Source organism: Danio rerio, chromosome 12 (genome assembly GCF_049306965.1).
Source record: "Danio rerio strain Tuebingen ecotype United States chromosome 12, GRCz12tu, whole genome shotgun sequence".
Lineage (NCBI taxonomy): Eukaryota > Metazoa > Chordata > Actinopteri > Cypriniformes > Danionidae > Danio > Danio rerio.
The window spans coordinates 32891454-32912500 of record NC_133187.1 but is presented as its reverse complement, the minus strand read 5'-3'; the positions used below and the strand labels follow the sequence as shown (position 1 = coordinate 32912500).

Below are 21047 nucleotides of genomic sequence, written 5' to 3'. Positions count from 1 at the left end.
GAAAGTTCTCTTATATATGCTTGTGGCACAGGGCTCTTTTTTCCCTCCTCTTCTTCTTCTTCTCTTTCTCCTTCTTTTGCTCTCGCCTCTCTTTCCACCCATCATCACCCCTTATGTATTTTTTCCTTTTGTCACAATGGAAGTGATAACTTTTAGTTAGATATTGCAAGTGGGTTAAAAATGATATGTGCGCCGTAGGCATTTTTTGCTCTGAATTTCTTATTGTGTTTTTCTCTTCCATTTTTTGTGCAATAAGGCTGTGCTTTGACATTGGTTCAAGACGAGAGAATAACAGAAGTGAATGAAAAATAGCAGCACATTTTCAGCATGCAGGCTATTTTGTCATTCATATTAATTGTACACCTCATTTAAAGTCTAGTTTATTTTGTTTTTCATTTAACTTGCTCTGTTTATCTTTTTTTTAAATACACACGCACATTTTTATTAAAGTGAAACATCGCAAACAGGAGCCATCAAACCAATTGTCAGGATTTTCATTCTGCTCCATGCAAGCTGTCATGTTCCTGAGCCGTGTTTAAACCTACTGTCATCTCCCGCTGAAGTGCTTAACACCCCCTCTTTGATTTCTGCCTTAACTAAATAAATTAGCACGGAGAAGGAAAGAGAAACACGCAGCAAATGTTTAAATATCTCCTATTTGTCATCTGTTTACGCTTTTAATTACACAGACACAGCTTAGCGCTAGCACTCGGAGCCAAGGCGCGCTCCTCTTGAGATTTGGAGCCAGAGTACAAACACTGTCCTTCCCATGATTCATTTACTTGTTAATATTTCAGATTTATTTTAAGTAACCCTCTAGGCCAGAAACTTGTGTGAAAACCTGAGTTTTTCTTTTTATACATTTTATATATATTAAAAAAAACTCTATTTAGTAAGACTTCTTATTAGAAAGAAAGGAGATAAAATAAAAGCGGCAGCCTAGAGTGAAATTTGAATGCATTTTATTTTTGTCTACTAAAAGGATCTTTTTTTCCCCCCTACCTTATTTGTCAATGCCGGCTAATGGTTATCAAGTGAAATGGTAATATTAACTGCTATCTCCACCCAGTGGCATGAGCATAGCGGTGATCAGCAGAGAGTGCGTGTGAGATGTGAAGATTTGCCAAAAGGGATCATATTTTATTAGACAATGATGCTGTTATCGGTGCATTTTTAACATGGTTAATACTCTCCTCTCCTTCAGTATTGGGATTTAATCTGTAAACAGACTGTTTTAATTCAGCGTTTGATTTATGTGTGTCTTTATGTTCCGACTATGAGTTTTTTTTTTTATTAGTTGACCCGTCATAAGCCTCTGTGCATTTTGCAGCAGTTTTCTGGGTTTGTATATGTAGTGCCGGTTGTTCTGGAGGAGACGGGGGTTGAGGATCACACTGGACTGGGGGTCCGTATAAGCGGATCGGCGACGAGTGGAACCGGGGGTTCCTCTGAAGCTCGCACTCTTGCTTTGATCAAAGCAGGTTGTTTTATGTGGCTTCTGCGAGACTTTGAAGCCACCGCGTCACCTACAGCACTCACTTCATCAAGTTCACCAGTGTCTTAATAGCAGATCAATAAGTTTCAAAGTCTGAGAGTTAATTTGATACCAGTGCTGATGTGATCGTGCTGGGTCGACACTCTCGGGCTCACAGCGGCTCCCTCTCCGCGTCTTGCCGCTCTTCTTCCTCGCTCACACACACACACACACAGACGATCGCACCTTCTTCTCCCTCTCTCTCGATGCGCATTAAGACACGGCGGCTTTTCATCTCCGTCCGTTCTTCTGTACTTGACATTGATTCATGCAAACATTGCATTTTCAAGTGCTGCATTTATTAATCTCTGCACCACTGCCTTGTGTATTTTGATTTTGTATATATTGTGTTGGATAGTTCAAAAGTGTGTCCCTTTTGTGTGTGTGTGTGTGTGTGTGTGTTGAAAATAAAACAGTTGAGATATTAATTTTTAATTTATTTTATTTGTTTTAAATAATTATATAGGTTCCTAGTTTGTCACTTCATTTTAATGTTGATCATTTTATATTTGAAATTGATCAAGAATCTGATCTAAAAGTCAACTTGTATTGATTATGTTTGCTTTCTCTTACACTAATTTTGTAATCTTCATATATATATTTAGCAATTATAAAATGTGTTTCAATAAACATGTACAATTTTAACCGTTGCAATTCTGCGAGGATTTGATATTTAACACACTCTGTCATATAAGCATAAATACAAATAACTTTCATGGAATTAAAATGACCCACTTCACATTTATATTGCTAAATAATTTACTAGACATATATGTTTAAATTAGAAGTAGAATTAAAGGGGGAAAAATAATGTGCAGATCACAAATGCGACGGCGTTTGAGCGTTAAAGGAAAACGGCCAAAAAATAAAATGGTTCTTAAGCGGCTTTTCTTATTTTTTTGAGGAGAAATGTGGATGTATGGACCACCCTTGGCTTGAGGGGTCGGAACGCAAACCAGAACAAAAGCCCAATTTAAAATGTTCATCTAAGGGTTGCTAATGGTATTAGAGGACTGACCGATGGTCAGCGGTAGCCCACCGCACCACGGCTTGACCCGAACCCACACTGAATCACTGGCCCGGCAGAATTTGTACGCTCGCATCTGTCATTTTACAGCTCTCATCGATACGCTTTTTATTCGGTTATTTTTAACAATATAGGAGAAGAAAAGAACGTGACTGTGGAATGATCCTAGATTAAGACATTGTTTCGTTTTTTTGTTATTGTGTCTGTGATTGTAAAGCCGAGTCTGGGCAGGAAAAAAAAGATTTGCACAATTTTCTCCTGCTTGTAGAGAACATATTTATTTTTGTCGCTGCGGTTTAATACATGGATGTGTGGCGTTTGGACATTACAATAAGAAATGCTTTGCTTAAAACGCTGTGCTATAATTTATTTGATAAAAGAAGGTAAGGATGATCTTCATCAAATTATTTGATTTAAAAAAGTCATGAGTTGGCTATGAAACATTTAATAGAATTGATTTGTTATTGTGCTATTTTTAATTTTGTGCTGATGTTATTCTCTTAATATTTGTTGGTGTGTGTGTGTGTGTGGTATTTTATTGTCAGTTTAGCAGCTGATATTTGAATGCGCTGCTGTGATTTAGCTGTGAAAAATCCGAGCTGTCTGTGTGGTCTGGAGCAGCCGGCTCTGCACCGCGGAGAGCGGCAGAACATGCTGTTAAATTATAATAATAATGATGAGCTGGTATTTCTGTTTTAAACTGCGATCTTCTAGTTACTTGGGTTTTTCTGGTGTTGCGTGATGCTTAAAATGCACTCTAAAAATAAGAAAAGGAAAGGTTTTTCCAATTTCAATTTAGAGCTTTGCGTAGAATTTGTTTCTGTTTAATTGCTTCTTGTTGTTGTTAAAAAAATTTTAAATTATGAATCTCTCCATCTATTTTTTTTTTTTTGCTGATTGCATGCGCAGGAAATCTTGCTTCATTAAAAGTGCCTTAATCTAGCCTCTTGTCCCTGGGAGGCACCTTAAGATGATATTGTGTCTTATTTTTTAAATTGTTGGGGAAAAAAAAATCTTGAAGATTTGGTCCCTGTCAGTCAGAAATAATTGTGTGCTTAATCTCGTCCCTGATGGATGACTTGGAGTTCAGCAACGGGCCAGCTCCAATGACAAATACAATATTAATATTCATTAACTGCTTTGACAATGCTAATTTTGATGCGGTAGTAAAGGGCTTTCCAAAGTTAGCGGCCAAAGCATCAGAGCTGCGCAAGGTGGCAAGATAATTTGTGCTGGTTTACTGAGCTGAAGAGCTTTAAAGTCTTAAGCGAAAAAAGGGGGCTAGGTACCACAAACAAAATAAAAGAGAAAAGGAAAAAAGTTCAGACGCATTGGAAGCCAGGACTGCAGAAGTAATACGATCAAGAGGGTGCCACACAAATTTGACACCTCCGATGCTGCATCTTTGAGCAAATATTTTTTCTTTTTCCTCTTCTTTTTTTTTTTTTTTAAAAAACAAAAAGTTGCAACAGAAAGAGGAGCATAACATGGTAAGTCAGCACATTCTCCGTTTTGTTTAATCTTTTTGATCTTTTCAATTATCGCCATTTGAAGATCAATAGTGATTTTTTTCTGCTATGGTTTAAAGGCTCACAGCGGTGGTTTGGTGTATGGTCGGATCACGGCTTTAAGAGTGGGCTACCTCACTTCAAGCCATCAGTTGGCCATGCTTAATTTTCCCCTTGCTCGTCTTGCAGAAAAGGACTTTTTGTTCTGTTTTAGCATTTAATTTGCCTTTTATTTGTGAGCATTTTTAGATTCGGGCACTTCTTTTTTTTCCGCTGTGACGTCTCCAAAGATGCTCTTGCATGTCGAAAAGCTCAGCGCCCTGCCAAGTACAGACCTCTTTAATTTATAAATGTCACAGCCGTCTTTTAATTATTTTTTTTTTGTTCCCCATCGGCTTTTATGCATTTGTCGTCGCTTGTTTTTCCACATCAATTTTTTTTTGTTGTTGCGGGGTGCGACAGTCAGGACCGCGGGGTTGAGTGGAGTGGTGGCGGCCGGTAATAGTCTCCCCTGGTCAGATCGGATTACTCGCTCTTTGGCTCCTTCTGCACTTTTTTTTATTTTTGCGTTTTATTTTCGCCGGCGCTGTGAATGGAGCGTGGCATTGGGGATTACTGACATGACGAGGGACACCCTGCTGCTTGAGTTTAGCCAAGTTAGGGCAACTCCTATAGAAGAGCCTCGAGTACCTTTATGTTTGCCAAGCCGCGCAAAGAGGAGAGGGAACGGAAAGCCTTGCGCTCTTTCTCCCCTTCTTTTTGTTGTCCTTTCAACTTATCCAAAAAAAGAGATGGACCCAAAAGAGCTTAATAAAGAGGATATGAAGATGAGCAGGGCAAAGAGAGAAAGAGAGAGAGGGGGCTCTTTTCCTTTCCTGCCGAGTGAGACAAGGAGTAACCGGCGTATTTTGTTGAATGGCTGAAGGAGAGCATCCAGTCTGGGCTCCTTGGACCTTGCTCCAGCCGGCCGGCTGGTCGGTAGTACTCGGGCTGTAGGTTGGGGAAGAGCGCCTGGCGTCTCTGGGTATTTTATGTTATCGGCTCAGGCAATCAGAGCTGGAGGGCTGCTGTAGATGTGGTGCTGCCCTCCAGTGGATTAGTGGATGACATAGTGATGTGCATCTTGTTGTAGTCAAAGCGCTACGGCGAGTGCCAGCATGCTTGTTTTAACCAGGAACCGAGCAGCATCAGGACCCTATTCCATATAGAGCCTATTTAAATGGTAAGATTTCAAATTTTCATGTCACATTATTCTTCTTATTTCCAGTTGGATTTGTTGAGGGCTTTTATTATTTTTTGGCAGCTACTTTTGCATTTTTTTATTTTTTTGTGTGTGTGTGTGTGTATGTGCCTGACATTTTGCAATTTATATCACTTAAGTTGTTAAGTGACAGCTTGACACGATTTGATAATGAAAGGGTGTTGGGTTTGATTGCATTGTCTGACAGTCTCTCATAGGTTTATTTCTTTCTTTCTTTTTTGTGAAGCCAGGAAATATATAAATGTTTTACAAATTTAAATGGCTCTTTCAATTATAATGTAATGTTTGATGAAGTTTCATTCCAGATTCTTTTATGACTGAAATTAGAAGAAACTGGTGATAAATGAACAATAGTGAAACAAATGGCACATTTTATTATAATAAACTAGAATTGTTCATTGGCTTTTGTTAACTTAATTATGTTATTTTATTTATACAATTTGTTGAAATAATTTAGCATTTTGAATAGGCATTCATTTCATTCTGTTTAAATGTATTTGTTAAATCTGTTTATAAATGACTCTTCATATTAGAAGCATTTTATAATTGTAAAATCAATTTCTATCTATTTTGTATCATGATTAATTGAAATTTCTAATTTATTTGTTTAATTTAATTTGGCATCAAAAGAAATCCACTGATTAAATTGGTTCATTTTTTAAATAAGAATATACTCCGCTGAGACATTTTGCAAATCATTTCCTAATTCAATTTCACATCAAAATAAACTCCCAAATTATATTAATTATTTTTATTTAATGTTTATATTTTATTCAATTGCATATTTTGTTTACTCGGTATTTTATTTCATTTACAAATTGTAAAAATGACTACTTTTAGCCTCTTTAACCATGATTGTTGATCTATTATTTGTGCGTTTGGGTTGTCGTCATTGTGCCGGCTGTCGGTCAGCGGCGGCCGAACTGCTAGTTTACTTAAGAAATTGCACGTGTGGCTGAGGGGGGCCGTGGGAGCGTGGCGGCCCGACTGAATAGAGGGAGGGGAGGCAATTAGCTGCCACGTTGCCGGGGCTCTTTTACTTGTCAGGCTGGCTTTTGTGCGAGTCTTGTAGAGGACATTCCCAGGGTTTTGTTTTGGCATTTAGGACCGAAGCACAGCAGCCGGAAAAAAAAAAAATGGTAAGGAGAGAGGGAAAATTGAAGCGCTGAAAAAGCAGCATGTGTGATTCTTTGCTTTTATAAACATGGAGGTAATTTTTTATTTTATTTTTTAAAATTGATTAGGACAATTTTATTGTTTATAATTTAACATAGATAATATATAATATTAATTGTTTTTTAAGTCAGAATTATTAAACTCTGTTAAATTATTATAAAACTTTTTTTTTCTTTAACAGAGCAAGGAAATTTTCACAGTATGTCTGATAATATCTTTTCTTCTGGAGAAAGTCTTTTTTATTTTATAACATCAAGAATAAAAGCAGTTTTTAATTTTTCTAAAAACATTTTAAGGTCAAAATTATCAGCCCCTTTAAACAATATATTTTTTTTTTCGATAGTCTACAGAACAAACCATCATTATACAATAACTTGCCTAATTACCCTAACCTGCCTAGTTAACCTAATGAACCTAGTTAAACCTTTAAATGTCACTTTAAGCTGTATAAAAGTGTCTTGAAAAATATCTAGTCAGATATCATGTACTGTCATCATGGCAAAGATAAAATAAATCAGTTATTAGAAATGGGTTATTCAAATTATTATGTTTAGAAATGTGTTAAAAAAAATCTGCTCTCCGTTAAACAGAAATTGGGGGAAAAAATAAACAAGGGGGCGAATAATTCAGACTTCAACTGTAAACAAGAAAAAATAGGTTGTGTTAAAGTGTGTAGCTTGATCAGATTTGACTTGGTTATTTAGTAATAATCAGAGTAACTCTGTTTCCGTTTCTTTGTTTTACATTCTTGATTTTGTTGTGCAGATTTTTTAGAAAAATTATATTTAAAACAAAATAAAAACACAAACAAAACAGAGAAATTGAAAGAGAGGTGCACCAAAGGCCTTTACAGTTTTGTCAGGGCAAGGCCGTGTGAAGACTTAAATCCAGGATCTTCTCGATTCCCCATAAAATAGAATAAAACAATAGAAACAAGACCCCACATTGATGTCACGTCCATGTCAAAATGGAGACAAATACCTTTCTCCCCTTTTTCCTCCGTCCTCCCCCGGATGGTGGGCTTAGAGAGGGGACTGTCAGAATCACACAGCTAAGTGACTGCTTGCCACACTTTGCTGATCTTGCCCTCCCTTTGTGGATGTTGTTTTCTCTTGTCTTTTCTCTCTCTCTCTCTCTTTCTGTCTCCTTCCCTTGCCTTGCTCGCTTTACCTTGTTGTAGCCAAGGCTTTTCAAGCTGCTAGTTCGTCTTTGGGCATCCTGGAGGCACTGCAGAACCCACACAAACACACACACACTTGCGCACACACACACACACACAAACTTGGACAGACACATGCACAACCATAATAAGCCTTTTTTTTGCTGGTGTTTTTCATGTTTCTTTTGCTTGTGGTAAGACATCTCGGCAACTCTGATAAGTGAGATTTCTCTTCATCTTTTTTAAAAAACGTATCACTTGGACCGACTGACCGCTGAAGGAAAAACCGGAGACGGAGAGATGAGTGATTATCCGCCGGCGGAGGACAGGCCTTGCCGGACGTCCTAAGACGCAGCTCTCCTTGTGATCCACACACACATACACACACACAAAAAAGCAGAACAATGGTGTGCGCCTGAACTTCTGTGTGTGCGACCCCTTTGGTGAGGGACACACACATGCGCCCGCTCAAACACAATAACAGTTTTGGGAAAGAAGCTAAGGTTGAAAAAGAACAAGACGACGAGAGGGAAGAAAGGAGAAATACTCTTATTCGTTGGCGGGAGTGAAAGGTGGAGGACAGGGGAGGGCCACCGCGGTGCTCATGTACCCGAGAGAAGGCCTTTCACTGGGGCTGGAGGAGAGGGGAGGAAAGGCTGGAGCTCTGGCCTCTGGGTTGTCGCTCTTACAGCAGGTTGGCTGCTGGCAACTTAGTCTTAATGCCTGGGTAAGTGCAGTGTTTTCATGTTGTGGCCTTTTTAAAGTCTCCGTTCGGCTTGATTCATGTGTTTGGAGCACTAAAGGATTCACTCTTTATGTTTGAGAGGTTGATTTTGAATGTTTGTGTGTTTGTTTTACTGCTAAGAGGTAGATTAATGGCTATGGCATTTCATCAAGTTTTTTAAAATGCGTCTGAAGTTGTGGTTGAGATTGAGAGGAAGTCAAAATATGTGTCATGTGTGGTTAAAGTTGACTATTTGTCATGTCATTTCATCTTTAATTATCTTGACAGAAATTGTATTGTTGCATTTCCTTTAATATAGAGTGTAGATTATTGTGTAAATAATCCTGATTTCAAATTGGTTTGAATCAGTCTTAATTTTGAGCTTCCTATTAGATCTGAATATTTCATATTGTATTTGTTTTTATATGAAGGAAGTGGAAAATTGGCACAACATTCTTCAGCACTGAGAACAGAGGAGGGAAGCTGCTATTTATATTTTGATAGATGTTGTAGAAAGTCATAGTTAGGCATTTGTTTTGTTTGTATGTATTTGTGTGTGTGTGTAAGTAGTGGGCGGATGAGGGTTGTTATAGTGACGGTGACATCATCATAGTTCCACATTCTTTTGAAGTTCGTCTGTCTCATTTCGAGCTTTTTCTTCTTTACGAACAGCTTGCGTGGATCTATTTCTTGCTCGTTTCAACATTTCCATACATAAACAAGCGTGGATGTTTTCTGCATTGTGTCCACTGTGCTTGGATGAGAGCCATTGGCACGTACACTTCTCGAGTTCAAGTCCTTGGCAGCGTTTTTTTTTTTTGCTTGCTCTGGAATTTCGCAGGCCTGAGAGCCCCTCTATCCATCATGAGGATGTCACACCCCCTGCGTGTCCCCCACCCCTGCCCCACTACAGCTCATTAGAGCCCACAAGCTCCAGTGACAACTCATCATATCATGCCGTAAAGCGGAGAGAGGCACTCGGGCCCTCAGGGGCCACAAGGTCGCCACCTTCACATTTTGTCTTTAAATTGCTCTGCAAGGTGCCACCAAGCGGAAATGCAGCGCCAACAGCTTTTTCCTGCTGCTGTTCGGCCCTCTGTCTTCCTCTTTTTTTCCCCCCTTGAACCTCTTCCACAGGCCTCCAACAGCTTGAGCAAATATCGATAATTCCCCTTCAAGCTTGTGAACTGTATTGATTAAAGATTTAATGCTAGGTATAAATACATTGTAATTGTAATTCAATATATACAGTTGAAGTCAGAATTATTAGCCCCCCTTTGCATTTTTTTTATTTTTAAAATATTTCTCAAATGATGTTTAAAAGAGCAAAGAAATTTTCACAGTATGTCTGAAATATTTTTTCTTCTGGAGAAAGTCTTATTTGTTTATATTTTTTATTTTAAGGTGAAAATGATTAGCTCCTTGTTTTACTCTGACCTGCCTATTTAACCTAATTAACCTAGTTAAGCCTTTAAATGGCTTAAGCTGTATAGAAGTGTCTTGAAAAATATCTAGTAAAATATTATTTACTGTCATGGCAAAGATAAAATAAATCAGTTATTAGAAATGAGTTATTAAAACTATTATGTTCTGAAATTTGTTAAAAAAATTCTCTCTGTTAAACAGAAATTGGGGAAAAATAAATGGGGGCTGGTAATTCTGACTTCAACAGTATTTTTTAAACTGTAGTTTTTAATTATTTATTTCAGATTAATATTATTTAATTTAATTCATTTTTATTATCTAGACATATTCTGATTTTAAACATTTCATGTAAAAAAATTTGAAATAACTTTTAATTTCCATGAAATATTTCTACATTGATTATCCAGGATTTCATTTCCTTTAAAGTATTTTGTTATTATAAAACAGCTTTGTTGTAATTTCTTTTCTAATTAACAGTAGTAATATTGTTTAAACAATTAGAAAATTGTTTTATTAATAAAATAATTCCATATTGTTATTAATAATAATTTCAAAATCATGTGAATTTATTGCTTAAAAGGTGTGAGAAGTCTGAGAACAGAAATTGTTTAGAAACTGGGCTCAGCGATATGGCAAAAATACAATCTCGATAATTATTTACCATATTGAACGATAACGATATATATATTTTGATATAAGTCGTTAATACTTCGAGATTTAAAAGAGTATCCCAACAATGACTGAAGCCACAAAAATTAGAGGGTCCATTAAATGGCATAACAGTTTCAGCCCATAAATTTTTGATGGCTGAACATTCAATACATCTCTAACATCAGCACACTTTTAAATGCCCATTGTTGCACATTTCTGCTGCGTGATTAGGTCTTTGATCAAATTAGATTAAAGAAGTCCAGAGCTTATTGTTATTGACATAAATTTCATCGTAATTCAATATAATATTGCTTATCAACCCTGCCCTGAAGATGAACTGTCTGAAGATGCATCTAAACAAAAGTGTTCATTACATTGTTTCTGAATGAGAGAGTGAAGGACAGGATCTGATAGATGCTGCATCGAAACGAGTGTGACATGTACTTCTAAGACAAATAGTCCTCTCCGTTAAAACAGGCCAGGCTTTTGTGAGACCTCCACTAGGGGTCGTGACCCCAAACAGAAACTGTCAATCTTATTGGTTTGGAGGAGGGAGCGTATGTCTACAGATTTACTCACGCTCGGCAGGAGTACTGACAGACTTGTTGACATGCATTATAAATATAAATATATATTTTATTTACTTCATTCAAACACATCTACAAAGCGTCACTTGCTTGTTTTCTCAGGATATCTCCAGATCTTGTTTGCTTTTTTATTATTAATGTTATTTACCTGGTTATGCGCATCAGTCCTTCAGCCTGTCTTCCTCTATCTAGTCGTGATGTTGGTGGTGGGAGGTATTGGCAGACGATTAAACAGGAAGTAGCCCGCTTTCTTTGCACATAATAGGGAAGAAAAGACGCCCACATATTTTCTTTGTGTTCCTTGTGTGGGTTTATTGTGCGTCTCGCTGGACCTCCGTGTGTCAGTCTCCAAACTCAATGAGTTGTTTAGAAGTAGGGTTTTAAAGAACGCTTATTCTGCGATTGTTAGCGTCCGACAGTATGTGGTTGTATGCATGGGCACATACGTAGGTGGTCTTCCTCACTCCCCTGAGCTGCAAGAGACAATTAGCCATGTCTAGAGGAACAGGCTAAAGCCGTCGTACAATAGCAACGAGGTCAATAGAGCCAGATTTATTGTGCAGCTTTTCTTAAGACTGAAGACTTAATGGACTTGAATGGTACTCTGAAGTGTTTAAAGAATGTGTTTTGGTATGGTGATTATCCATTGCGTCATGTTATTTCTGTCCTGCTGTGTGTGTATATCTTGTCCAGTAGACGCCATGACAAAAAAGAAACATGCTCGAATGTATTCAAATAAGGCTAAAATGCAGATCGGCATTTTGTACTTGTCATTTTGCACTTTTCTCCCAATGTGAACGACAAAAGTTAAAGTAATTTCCATTCCCAGCCATTCCAGCGTACTTCTTTTTTTTTTTTTGTTTCCTCTACTCAGGATCTTGCTGATCTGTTCAGGTAGGGAAGCAGGCAGGAACGCTACAGTAGCAAGCCTCGATAGCGTGCTGCGCTCCCCAGAAGCCAGATAAACGGGATGCCCAGCTATTATTCGTGGAGATGTGTGGCATTTGAAAGGGGTTCTGTTAGGCCCAGTGACTGTGATGTAAATCATTTGGCTTGTCTCTGGGTGAATGTGGCCGCAGTGGACAGCCATTTGGAGCTGTCCCTCAATGGAGAGGCCCTGGACAAAAGAACTCATTTAAATGGCTACTAAAGCCTTTCAGCGCAAGGAGAATTGACAACATTCTTTCACATCATTACTGAGGGGGAGGTTATGGGGTGGAGGGGAGTGCGGCACCGTTTCCTTAATGGCAAACTCGTCAGCTGTGTTTGGCAGCTGTCATCATCCCCGTCTGTTTTTCTGATGACAGGTCTTTCTTTTTTTTATGAATGTATTTTTATATGTTATCTCTCCTCGTGTGGGTTTGCTCCATGGCCTTGCGTTTTTTCCTTTTCCCATTTCTCTTTCTGTCTCCACACTGTTTTCTGCTCTCGGGGGCCCCGAAAACGTCCCCAGAGCCCCCTTTCTTTCCCCAAGCAGCTCTGTTCAGTTCATTAATCTTTCATTGGGAATATGGCAGAGCGGAACGCCCCCCGATGCTGAAAGTGGCCTCTCTCTGTGCCTCTTTCTGCAAGTTTAGAGGCCCTGGATGAACACTTCAACCTCTCAGACCTGGGCCCTAGTGCCTCTCTCGTTCTGAAAGCTCAGATATTTTAGTCCTGACAAAAGGATGACTCCTGACATTCAACACCTTTGTTTTTTTTTGTTTTTTTACAACATCTCGAGTGCTGGATTTAATTCGGTATGTTTTAAATAAAGACAGCGTGCCCTTTCCATATCAAATGTGCTGCAGGACATGCACTGCTGTCAATCGCGTAGACAGGTCAAAACCTGCATGCATTTAAACGATGGTTTCATATCAGTTTGCGTCTACGGTAGCAAATCCCAGCCCACGTGTGGCCCGTCAAATCTATGGCACGGGAGTAATCTGGTTAGGTCGTGTGTACTGGGAATACACTAATGCCAGGCTATGCCTCAGCACCCCTCAGCTCGGCTGTAATCTTAGGTAATTGAAAATGGGGCCTGTGCCACTTAAGAACACAAAGAGCAGATTACATAGCTAAAACCAATTTGACCAAAATGCAGAAATGGATTTTCTCTCTTCCCTCCCACCCCTCCTCTCTTATCTTTTATAATGCAAACCCTTTCCAAAAGCAGACCCTGAAGGAAGAGGAAGGGGTGCGAGAACGAGACATGGGTAACCCAGAGAAAAAGGAGGGAGTGTGCTTAGATTGACTGTCATTTGGTTCATTAGGTGGTTTCTGTGGTTGCAAACGTGAAACACAATGAAATCAAGCACTGTGCGGATCCAATGACTGTTTGAATCAATGTAAACTGTTTTTAATTACAAACCACATTGTTCTGAGAATCGGCCTGTGGTTTGTGATGAATGCATAGTTGAAATAGAGGCGCCGGTGTTGCCCCAACCCAAACATATATTAACAGCCTCTTCTTCTTGTTCTTCTTCCCACCCCCTTCCCTCTCTTTTTCTGTTTCTTGCTAGTCTAATAAGGTCCCCGTGGTACAGCACCCTCACCATGTGCACCCGCTCACACCTCTGATCACCTACAGCAATGAGCACTTCACGCCTGGGAACCCCCCTCCACATCTACAGGCAGACGTGGACCCCAAAACAGGTACATATGCATGCACGTCTTCCTTTACATTCATGAATTTCAAAACAGGCAGGACGAAACCCAAGGCTAACCTTCAGGCCTGGCTAACTAACGGCTACAGTGTGTGATCTCGCTTGTAGCACTGCATTCATAGCTACCTGGCAAGATGCACTGAAGCGTTTCAGAGTCGTCTTGGCTCAGGGCCAAGGTTGCGCCCCTCCTTTTGTGTGCATGTTGAGATGGAGCTGTTGACCTGGGTCGGTTAAGCCTGTGGAGCCACTTGACTCATGGGAGATGTAGACAGGGACTTCTGTTATTTAACTGCCAGATACCAAAACCGCTGTTTGTTTTTATTCTAAAGCGTGATAACATTAGCAATTTCAGCAATGTTGTAATATCGTTAAAATTAACACTATGATGTCATTATAAACATAGGTATGGCATGTATTCAGATATTAAACAAATAAAACATAATGGACCCTTTTCACAGGACTGTTGTGATGTGTTTAACGGTCATCACAATCTTAAATCCTTGAAAGTTTTTAATATTTTCGATCTTTGTGTCGAATTACAAAAAACAGATTAGCGCTTATGCTAGGTTTTTGTAATGCAGCGTCTATAGGGCTGGAAGTAAATTTCTCTCTATTCGCCGTCATCAGTCTCACACAATTTTTTGCTCTTCTGGAAGTCTTGATAAGGGTCTATCAATATGTTGCGATTATTTTTTCTTGTCAGCAAAAGGACACAAAAATATCTTCTGTATTTGAAATTTTCACTCTGTTACATTATGTCAGAACAAACACTGTATGGCCACTGTTTAAGAGCCACATCTAAAGTAGGGCCTCATGATTTTTCCAATGCAGAAAATTTAGAAGAATTTTGAATTAGCAGTTTAGTGTGAAACGTAATGGAAATTCACACATTTTTAAGAAGCATTTCAAAATTCATTTTAGCATTTTTCTGAAAAAATTGTATTATCATATCATGTAAACGTAAAAACTCACAGCATCTTCATGACAACATGTTAAAAGGTTGGTTTCATTTTAGTTTTTGCGAAAAACGTAAAACATTCAATAGAGTTCCTAAATAAATCGAATAGGTTTCATGAGTTCAGTTGATTGGGGTGCCTTTTAATTACTAAAATGTGTTTAAACTGTTAAAATAGAGTCCAACGTATCCCTCATTCAGACTAGCAGTGACTTTGTAGCTGCATGTCGCTCTGGGTGGCGTCCTGCTGAAAACGCAGGTCTGTGTAGGCAAAGACTATAGAATACACAAAACAAGTCACTCGTATACTTTTAAATGGTGAAAAGTGTAATGGTCAATATGACAAATAAAGCCCGCCTTCTAGTACAGAAGCCAATTAGCAATTGCTATAGAATGACGATTCTCCGGGGGAGGGGCTTTGAAATCTGAGTTTGTGTGATACGAACATTTAGAAACTAAATGGACAGCTGTTATTTAATTTTATTGGTTATTCCTAATATAAAATGTAATCATAATAGGACTGGGTGATTAATCGAAAAGTAATCGACATACAGAACCTATAATCGATCTAAATTTTCTAGGATGATTTTTTCAATTACTTTCTCTACGTGTCACATGACACCGCTCTGTTAAAGACTTTGGCTGCTTTCGACTTCTGTGGCCACTTTGCAGCCACATCTGAACTCTAGTCAAGTAGGACGATGGACTCATTCTTGAGCCTTTCTTTGCACTACATTGACGATGATTAGAAGCTTGCACCAGAGATGCCCTTAGATGGACAAGGCAAGAATGTATTAATTTAAATAAATAAATAAATAAACAAATAATGGCTCATTAATCATAATCGAGTTAAAATGTTCAGTTAATCAAGATTTTGATTTTAGGACAAATCCCCCAGCCCTAAATTGTAAGCTTGGGCAGTAGTTTTGGAGAATTTGATGTTTCCCCATTCAAACAGAATGCCCAAGCATACTGCCCAAGAGGCGTTTCAAAGATGGCCACCGAGTAAAGTGACTTGCCTTAAAGGGGCTTTGGTGTAAGTCTACAGCTGCGTCCCAAATGGCACACTATACACTATGCACTCATGCACTATGTACTTATGCACTTACACACTCAACAGGATAGTATATGTATGTAGTGCTGTCCCAAATGGCACACTAATGTTTTTTTACTAAGCGGAAATTCAAACCGTTTCCCTGATGACGTTTGACTGTTGCCAAATCAGTGAAATAAACGACTGAATTATCAAGTAATACCTGCCGTGAGTATTGCCGCATTTACCATCCGGAGGCGCTATAATCACTCTCGTAGGAGAATTTTGCTTTCACTATCCAAAATAAATAAAGTTATTCAACATGTGCGTCCGATCGCTCCGCCCCTTCCGCTACGTAAGCAAACCTGCGGTCGTTGAGTGCGTGAAGTGTCCATCATTACACACTTCATTTTAGCGGCTGAATGAGTGCATCATCCGGGTAATTAAAGTGCTCTTATTATTTTGAGAGTTTTCAATGTGAACACACTACTTACACTATTTATACTACAAAATGGCGTAAAATAGTGCATAAGTATGCGATTTGGGACGCAGCTTCTAGCATGAATACAATCGGCCTCTAAGCGAGGATCATGTGAGCTCTACTAGTGCTCCTATTGGCTGTCGCACAAGATAGTCACTCTTCATTTGCATAAAGTTGAAGGATTCTCAACTTTGTCGGGGCACAGATCACGCGACCTGGTTGCTGCCGCTCGCGTAGATGGAGGCCACCGGAAGTCGCTCACTCTCCATTGAAATGAACAGTAGCTAGACGTTTTGCCGCTTGTAGTGTAAGTGAGGCTTTAAGGCTTGTATCTTGTATCTATGTTGTATCTGTCAGTACCTTAAAACAAAACAATCTAGGTGTGATAGGATATCATTTGCTGGTGTGTTTTAGAATGGGATTATCGCTGAGGCATTTTGCTGTTCTGCAGCACTATAAAGTCAAACAGCTGCTCTTTAAAGCTGTCAACAACCTGCATGCTGATTTTAGAGAGGGCTTTTTCTGCTCTCATAACAGACCTTATCACTAAGGGCCTCTTTAAGGACTCAGAGACTGTTTAATGTGCTGCCTAATGGCTCACTTAATTGAGTTTAGAGTTTAATTAATTAACAAATTGTATTAAGACCGCTGTACGCAGTGCCAGTGTGCTGTGCAGGCCTTGTTTTTTTCGTTTCTTGCGCAGCTCGCATTAGCCAACAGCATTATGCAGACGATTTACACTGTTTACTGTTAGCAGGACTTTATTTTTATGAATTGAGATTTTATTTAAAGAAATTTAAAAGCAGACTGGAATGAATTAAGTTGAATGTAATCTAGCTTTGTCATATTCAGTCTTTTAAAAGTTGGAAAGTGTTCAATGCTAACTTGTTCTAGGTCATGTAAACCAACCAGGTCATATTTGAAAGACATGTTTTGTGTGATTTACTTTGGCTAGTTTTTTAAGAGCGTGCAATGTTGATAGCACAGTTAATTGGCTGTTAAACCCTAAAACCAATATTGAGACAGTTTTCACACTTAAACAGACATCCGCGGCTAATATGTCAGTCTCTCTTAACACGTGCTGCAGCGTTTGCATTGTTGACTCGTGAACCTCAATTATCGCCTGTTGTTAATCCTCTGATTCGATAGACAAATGTGACAGGGCTCTGTATTTTTTCTCCTCTCCCCCGTGTGCCATACAACATCGTGGCTGCCTCCACAAGCTTTGATCAGAACGTGTGATTTAGAGCTGTGTATGTGAGCTCAACCTCCTCCCTCTCCCACCTCCCTCTGATGTTGACTTTGTTCAATTGTGTATCTCACAAAGGATAAATTTAACACTTAAACTTCATCGGGGAATTTCTGTGTCAGGACAAGAGCAGAAACATTTTCACACCATTCACAGACACACACACACATACACATACAGTTCTCTGTATCTCCTTTCAGTCGTTGCATTTTTTATATTTCTCTTGCAGGAATCCCAAGGCCTCCACATCCTCCAGATATATCACCCTACTACCCCCTGTCACCTGGCACTGTAGGCCAGATTCCCCATCCGCTAGGATGGTTAGTACCACAGTAAGCAGACCAATTTTATTCCTCTTTATTTGTCTTTGTGATTGTTGTTACTGACTGTTAAAAAGACTTTCTGCAGTTTTATGTTGTTAAATCCATCAACATGCATGTATGTATATATAATACATACATAAGTGTGTATTATATATAATCATTATTATTCATTCATTAATGTTCCTTCGGGTTAGTCCCTTTATCCATCAGGGGTTGCCACAGTGGAATGAACCACCAACTCATCCAGCATATGTTTTATACAGTGGATGCCCTTCCAGCTGCAATCCAGTACTGGGAAAAATCAAAATTATTAATATTATATTAATCACATTTAGTTTGTTGAATTCTGTTCATAGACCTTTATATAAAATAAATTACCATTTTAAACCTATATTTACTAAATCCAGAGAAACTGGCCACTTTGACGTGTTCTGTAAATTCTTCCCATAGCTATATAACAAAAATAATTTAATCTTTTAAAATATTTAATTAAATATTTGATTATTGTTTCTTTGTGTTCCATTTAAATATATTCTTAAGCTTAACTTAAATATATACTTAAGTTAAAACTATTGTATGTTGTCATTATGGATGTAACGATTCACAGTGAGCCGATTGAAAATTGAGTCAAATATCTGACAATTCAAAACGTTAAAAATGGTAAATGGACCGCGATAAAATTATTTGAACAGAGGGGGCGCTGTGTGTACAGGCACAAACTCGCTTTACCTGCACATCAGTGGCAAGCAAGAGGTAGGGTAGCAGAGTAAAAAGTGAGGTGCGCCAGACAAAACACAAACTGTGTGCCAATACTGCGAAAAGATGTTTACGTTCACTAACAGAACTACAAATATGATGCACATAAACCGTCAGCACAGTGAAAAACTACTTCAACTGCATTTCAGTAAGACTGAAAGTTGTTCTGTTACAGAAGCAGGTCTTAGATTATTTTTGCCCTCTCCTTTTCAAATTAGTTTAGGCACATTTTAATAATTTGCTTATTATTATTGAATATTTAAAAACGTTAAAGATGATCTCTTCTTAAGTGTATCACACTGATACTTAAACAAGTAATATAAATTATTCACCTTCATAATCATGTTCAACTCCTCTCTCTATCTTATTAAATAATTAGTATTTTTATTATTGTTATTGTTTTATGCCAGGGGCCAGTCCCCTGAATCAGATGGCCTTTTGAACACCTCTGCTCTGTAGTTCAGGAACGGCTTTCCTCTCCACAACAGCCACCTCAGTCTCTAGTGAAAGAGATTTTTCAGCAGGGGACAATGTAAATGTGCAAAGACCTCAGCTTATGTCAGAAAATGTAGATATGCTGATATTTATTTTTAAAAATGTAAAATCCCAGCACAGTCAGAGTTTTAGTTTGTTTATATTAGTGAGTCTTCTTTATTTTGTATTTGTCTTTTGTTTTTTAATGTATTTTTTTTAAATTGCAATTTAGTTATGGCAGAAAATGTATTATGTAGCAAAAAATGTGCAGCGTTTAAGAAAAAATAAAAGGGCTCTTCACCTTAAATTTATTTCAAATAGATTTGGTAAAAAATCATGACTAAATCGTGAATCGTATCGAATCGTGAGTCAGGTGAATCATTACACCCCTAGTTATCATTGTGCATTTTATGTGCCAGGCCTCTCTGTCCACCTTGCTGTGGGCCTCCGCTCATTTAAGATGCAGTTTGAGACTTTGGACATCATGTAGCACGAAAGCTAACTCCTAACCTCTGTACAGTTTTTACATTCTAGAAAGGCACCGCTGGGGCCCACAGCAATGCACCCATGGCTTTCTTCATCCCCTAAACTCTAAATTGCCTCTTTGTGGCAAATGCTATTTTGCATGTCTCTGTATTGTCCAATTAGAGTAATGAACTGTGATTGCCAGTATTTTACCCACAATTCCACACGGGGGCTCTCCCCTGGTAACTCTTGTCAACACTTGTTAATATGACAAAAGGCTACAAATTAAGCTCTGTTAATTTAATGTTTTCTCACCGCGATCTAAATACCGAGAGAGGCCCCAAGCGCAGCCACGGCCCTTTGATTCTCTGCACTTTATTTTGGTATAAATTTACATTCATTATTGTTTGTCTTTGGATGTGTAGACCTCAATTAGCGTGATGGCTCCATTAAAGGGGCCGGTGCTTCGTCTTTAATTAGCACAACAAAACACCTAGTTTCAGCTCAGGGAGAGGGGCCTCCATCGACACCAAGCGCGGGGTTATGAAATTTAATTAGCCATTCCTATCAGATTTGTGGCATTCAAATTGTTCAGAGTTTGCTTGCCTTTGATCTGCGCTCTGCAATCCCCTAGATTTTTGTTCTGATCAAATGAGAATAAAGCCGCCTGCATAGAGAGTGCTTTTTCATCCTTTCCTTTACCTCTCTTCCTTTCTTCTTTTCCTAGGCAAGGTCAACCAGTTTACCCAATCACGACGGGAGGTTTCAGACACCCCTACCCCACTGCCCTCACTGTCAATGCGTCCATGTCAAGGTGAGTTGAGCCTTGGGACGGCCGACTTGCATGTCAAACTTCTCCCTTAAGGAGAGACAGCTCTCGTCTCGCTGTTCAAAAAGACGCTCCCATGCGATCAGCTACATATTAAAATATTAATTATTGTTATCATTTTATAATGAGACCCCTGAAGAACGTTTACCCCGACTGAATGGGGGAGAACGCGAGGACTGTAAATATCCTCGCTGCCATTTATCCACCATCCGATACTGAAGTAAATAAAAAAATGACTGCACATTTTCCGGGGGGTGTCGTTTGGACTGTGAGCGAGAGCTTTGTGGGGATTGGGGTCTGGTTCAAGTGGCGATTTGGAAGCAAACGTCCCCAGGAGAGCACTAATGGTTGTGTGTGTATATGGGGGGGGTTTGTGGGATATGTGTGTGAGCGTATGTTTGTTTTAACTGTCACAGCAATTGCTCCCTTGTGCCTGTTACTCATCTGTTATGTGAGAAGTGGGAGGTGTTTGTTGTAGATGACAAATCACTGTTTGCTTTGTTGCTTTTTTATGTCAAACACAAAAGTGAGACGCAGCACAGGCAAGCCGCTTCATATGGTGGTCACCTTTTTCTGCATTTACCCTGCTTTTTCTTCATAATCTGAAGCATATGATACTCTTTTCACAATGATGATGAATGTGAAGATGATGATGATGATGGTGGTGGTGGTGAGACAAGCCAGAGAGGCACAGAGGCAGATCTGGTTTATAGTTTCGAGAAATAGAGACCAACTCAAGCCCAGCCTGAGTCTCCAGACAGGGACAAAGTCCTGTTTAATTGCAG

The 21047-nt window shown here is 38.9% G+C and overlaps 1 protein-coding gene across 50 annotated transcripts in view; it reads left to right on the top strand.

Moving 5' to 3' along the window:
- tcf7l2 (transcription factor 7 like 2) overlaps positions 1-21047 on the top strand; it is a 123696-nt gene that overhangs the window by 85749 nt on the left and 16900 nt on the right. For 30 of the 50 annotated variants that reach the window (XM_068224508.1, XM_068224518.1, XM_068224517.1 and 27 more), the window contains 3 exons: positions 13554-13686; positions 17645-17747; positions 20161-20247. In XM_068224508.1, coding sequence (XP_068080609.1) covers positions 13554-13686; positions 17645-17747; positions 20161-20247 — 323 coding nt within the window. Of the gene's footprint in view, positions 1-3754; positions 4052-4972; positions 5292-7679; positions 8393-13553; positions 13687-17644; positions 17748-20160; positions 20248-21047 lie in introns of those variants that run through there. The other 20 variants (XM_073917389.1, XM_073917401.1, XM_073917399.1 and 17 more) reach the window with 3 other exon arrangements.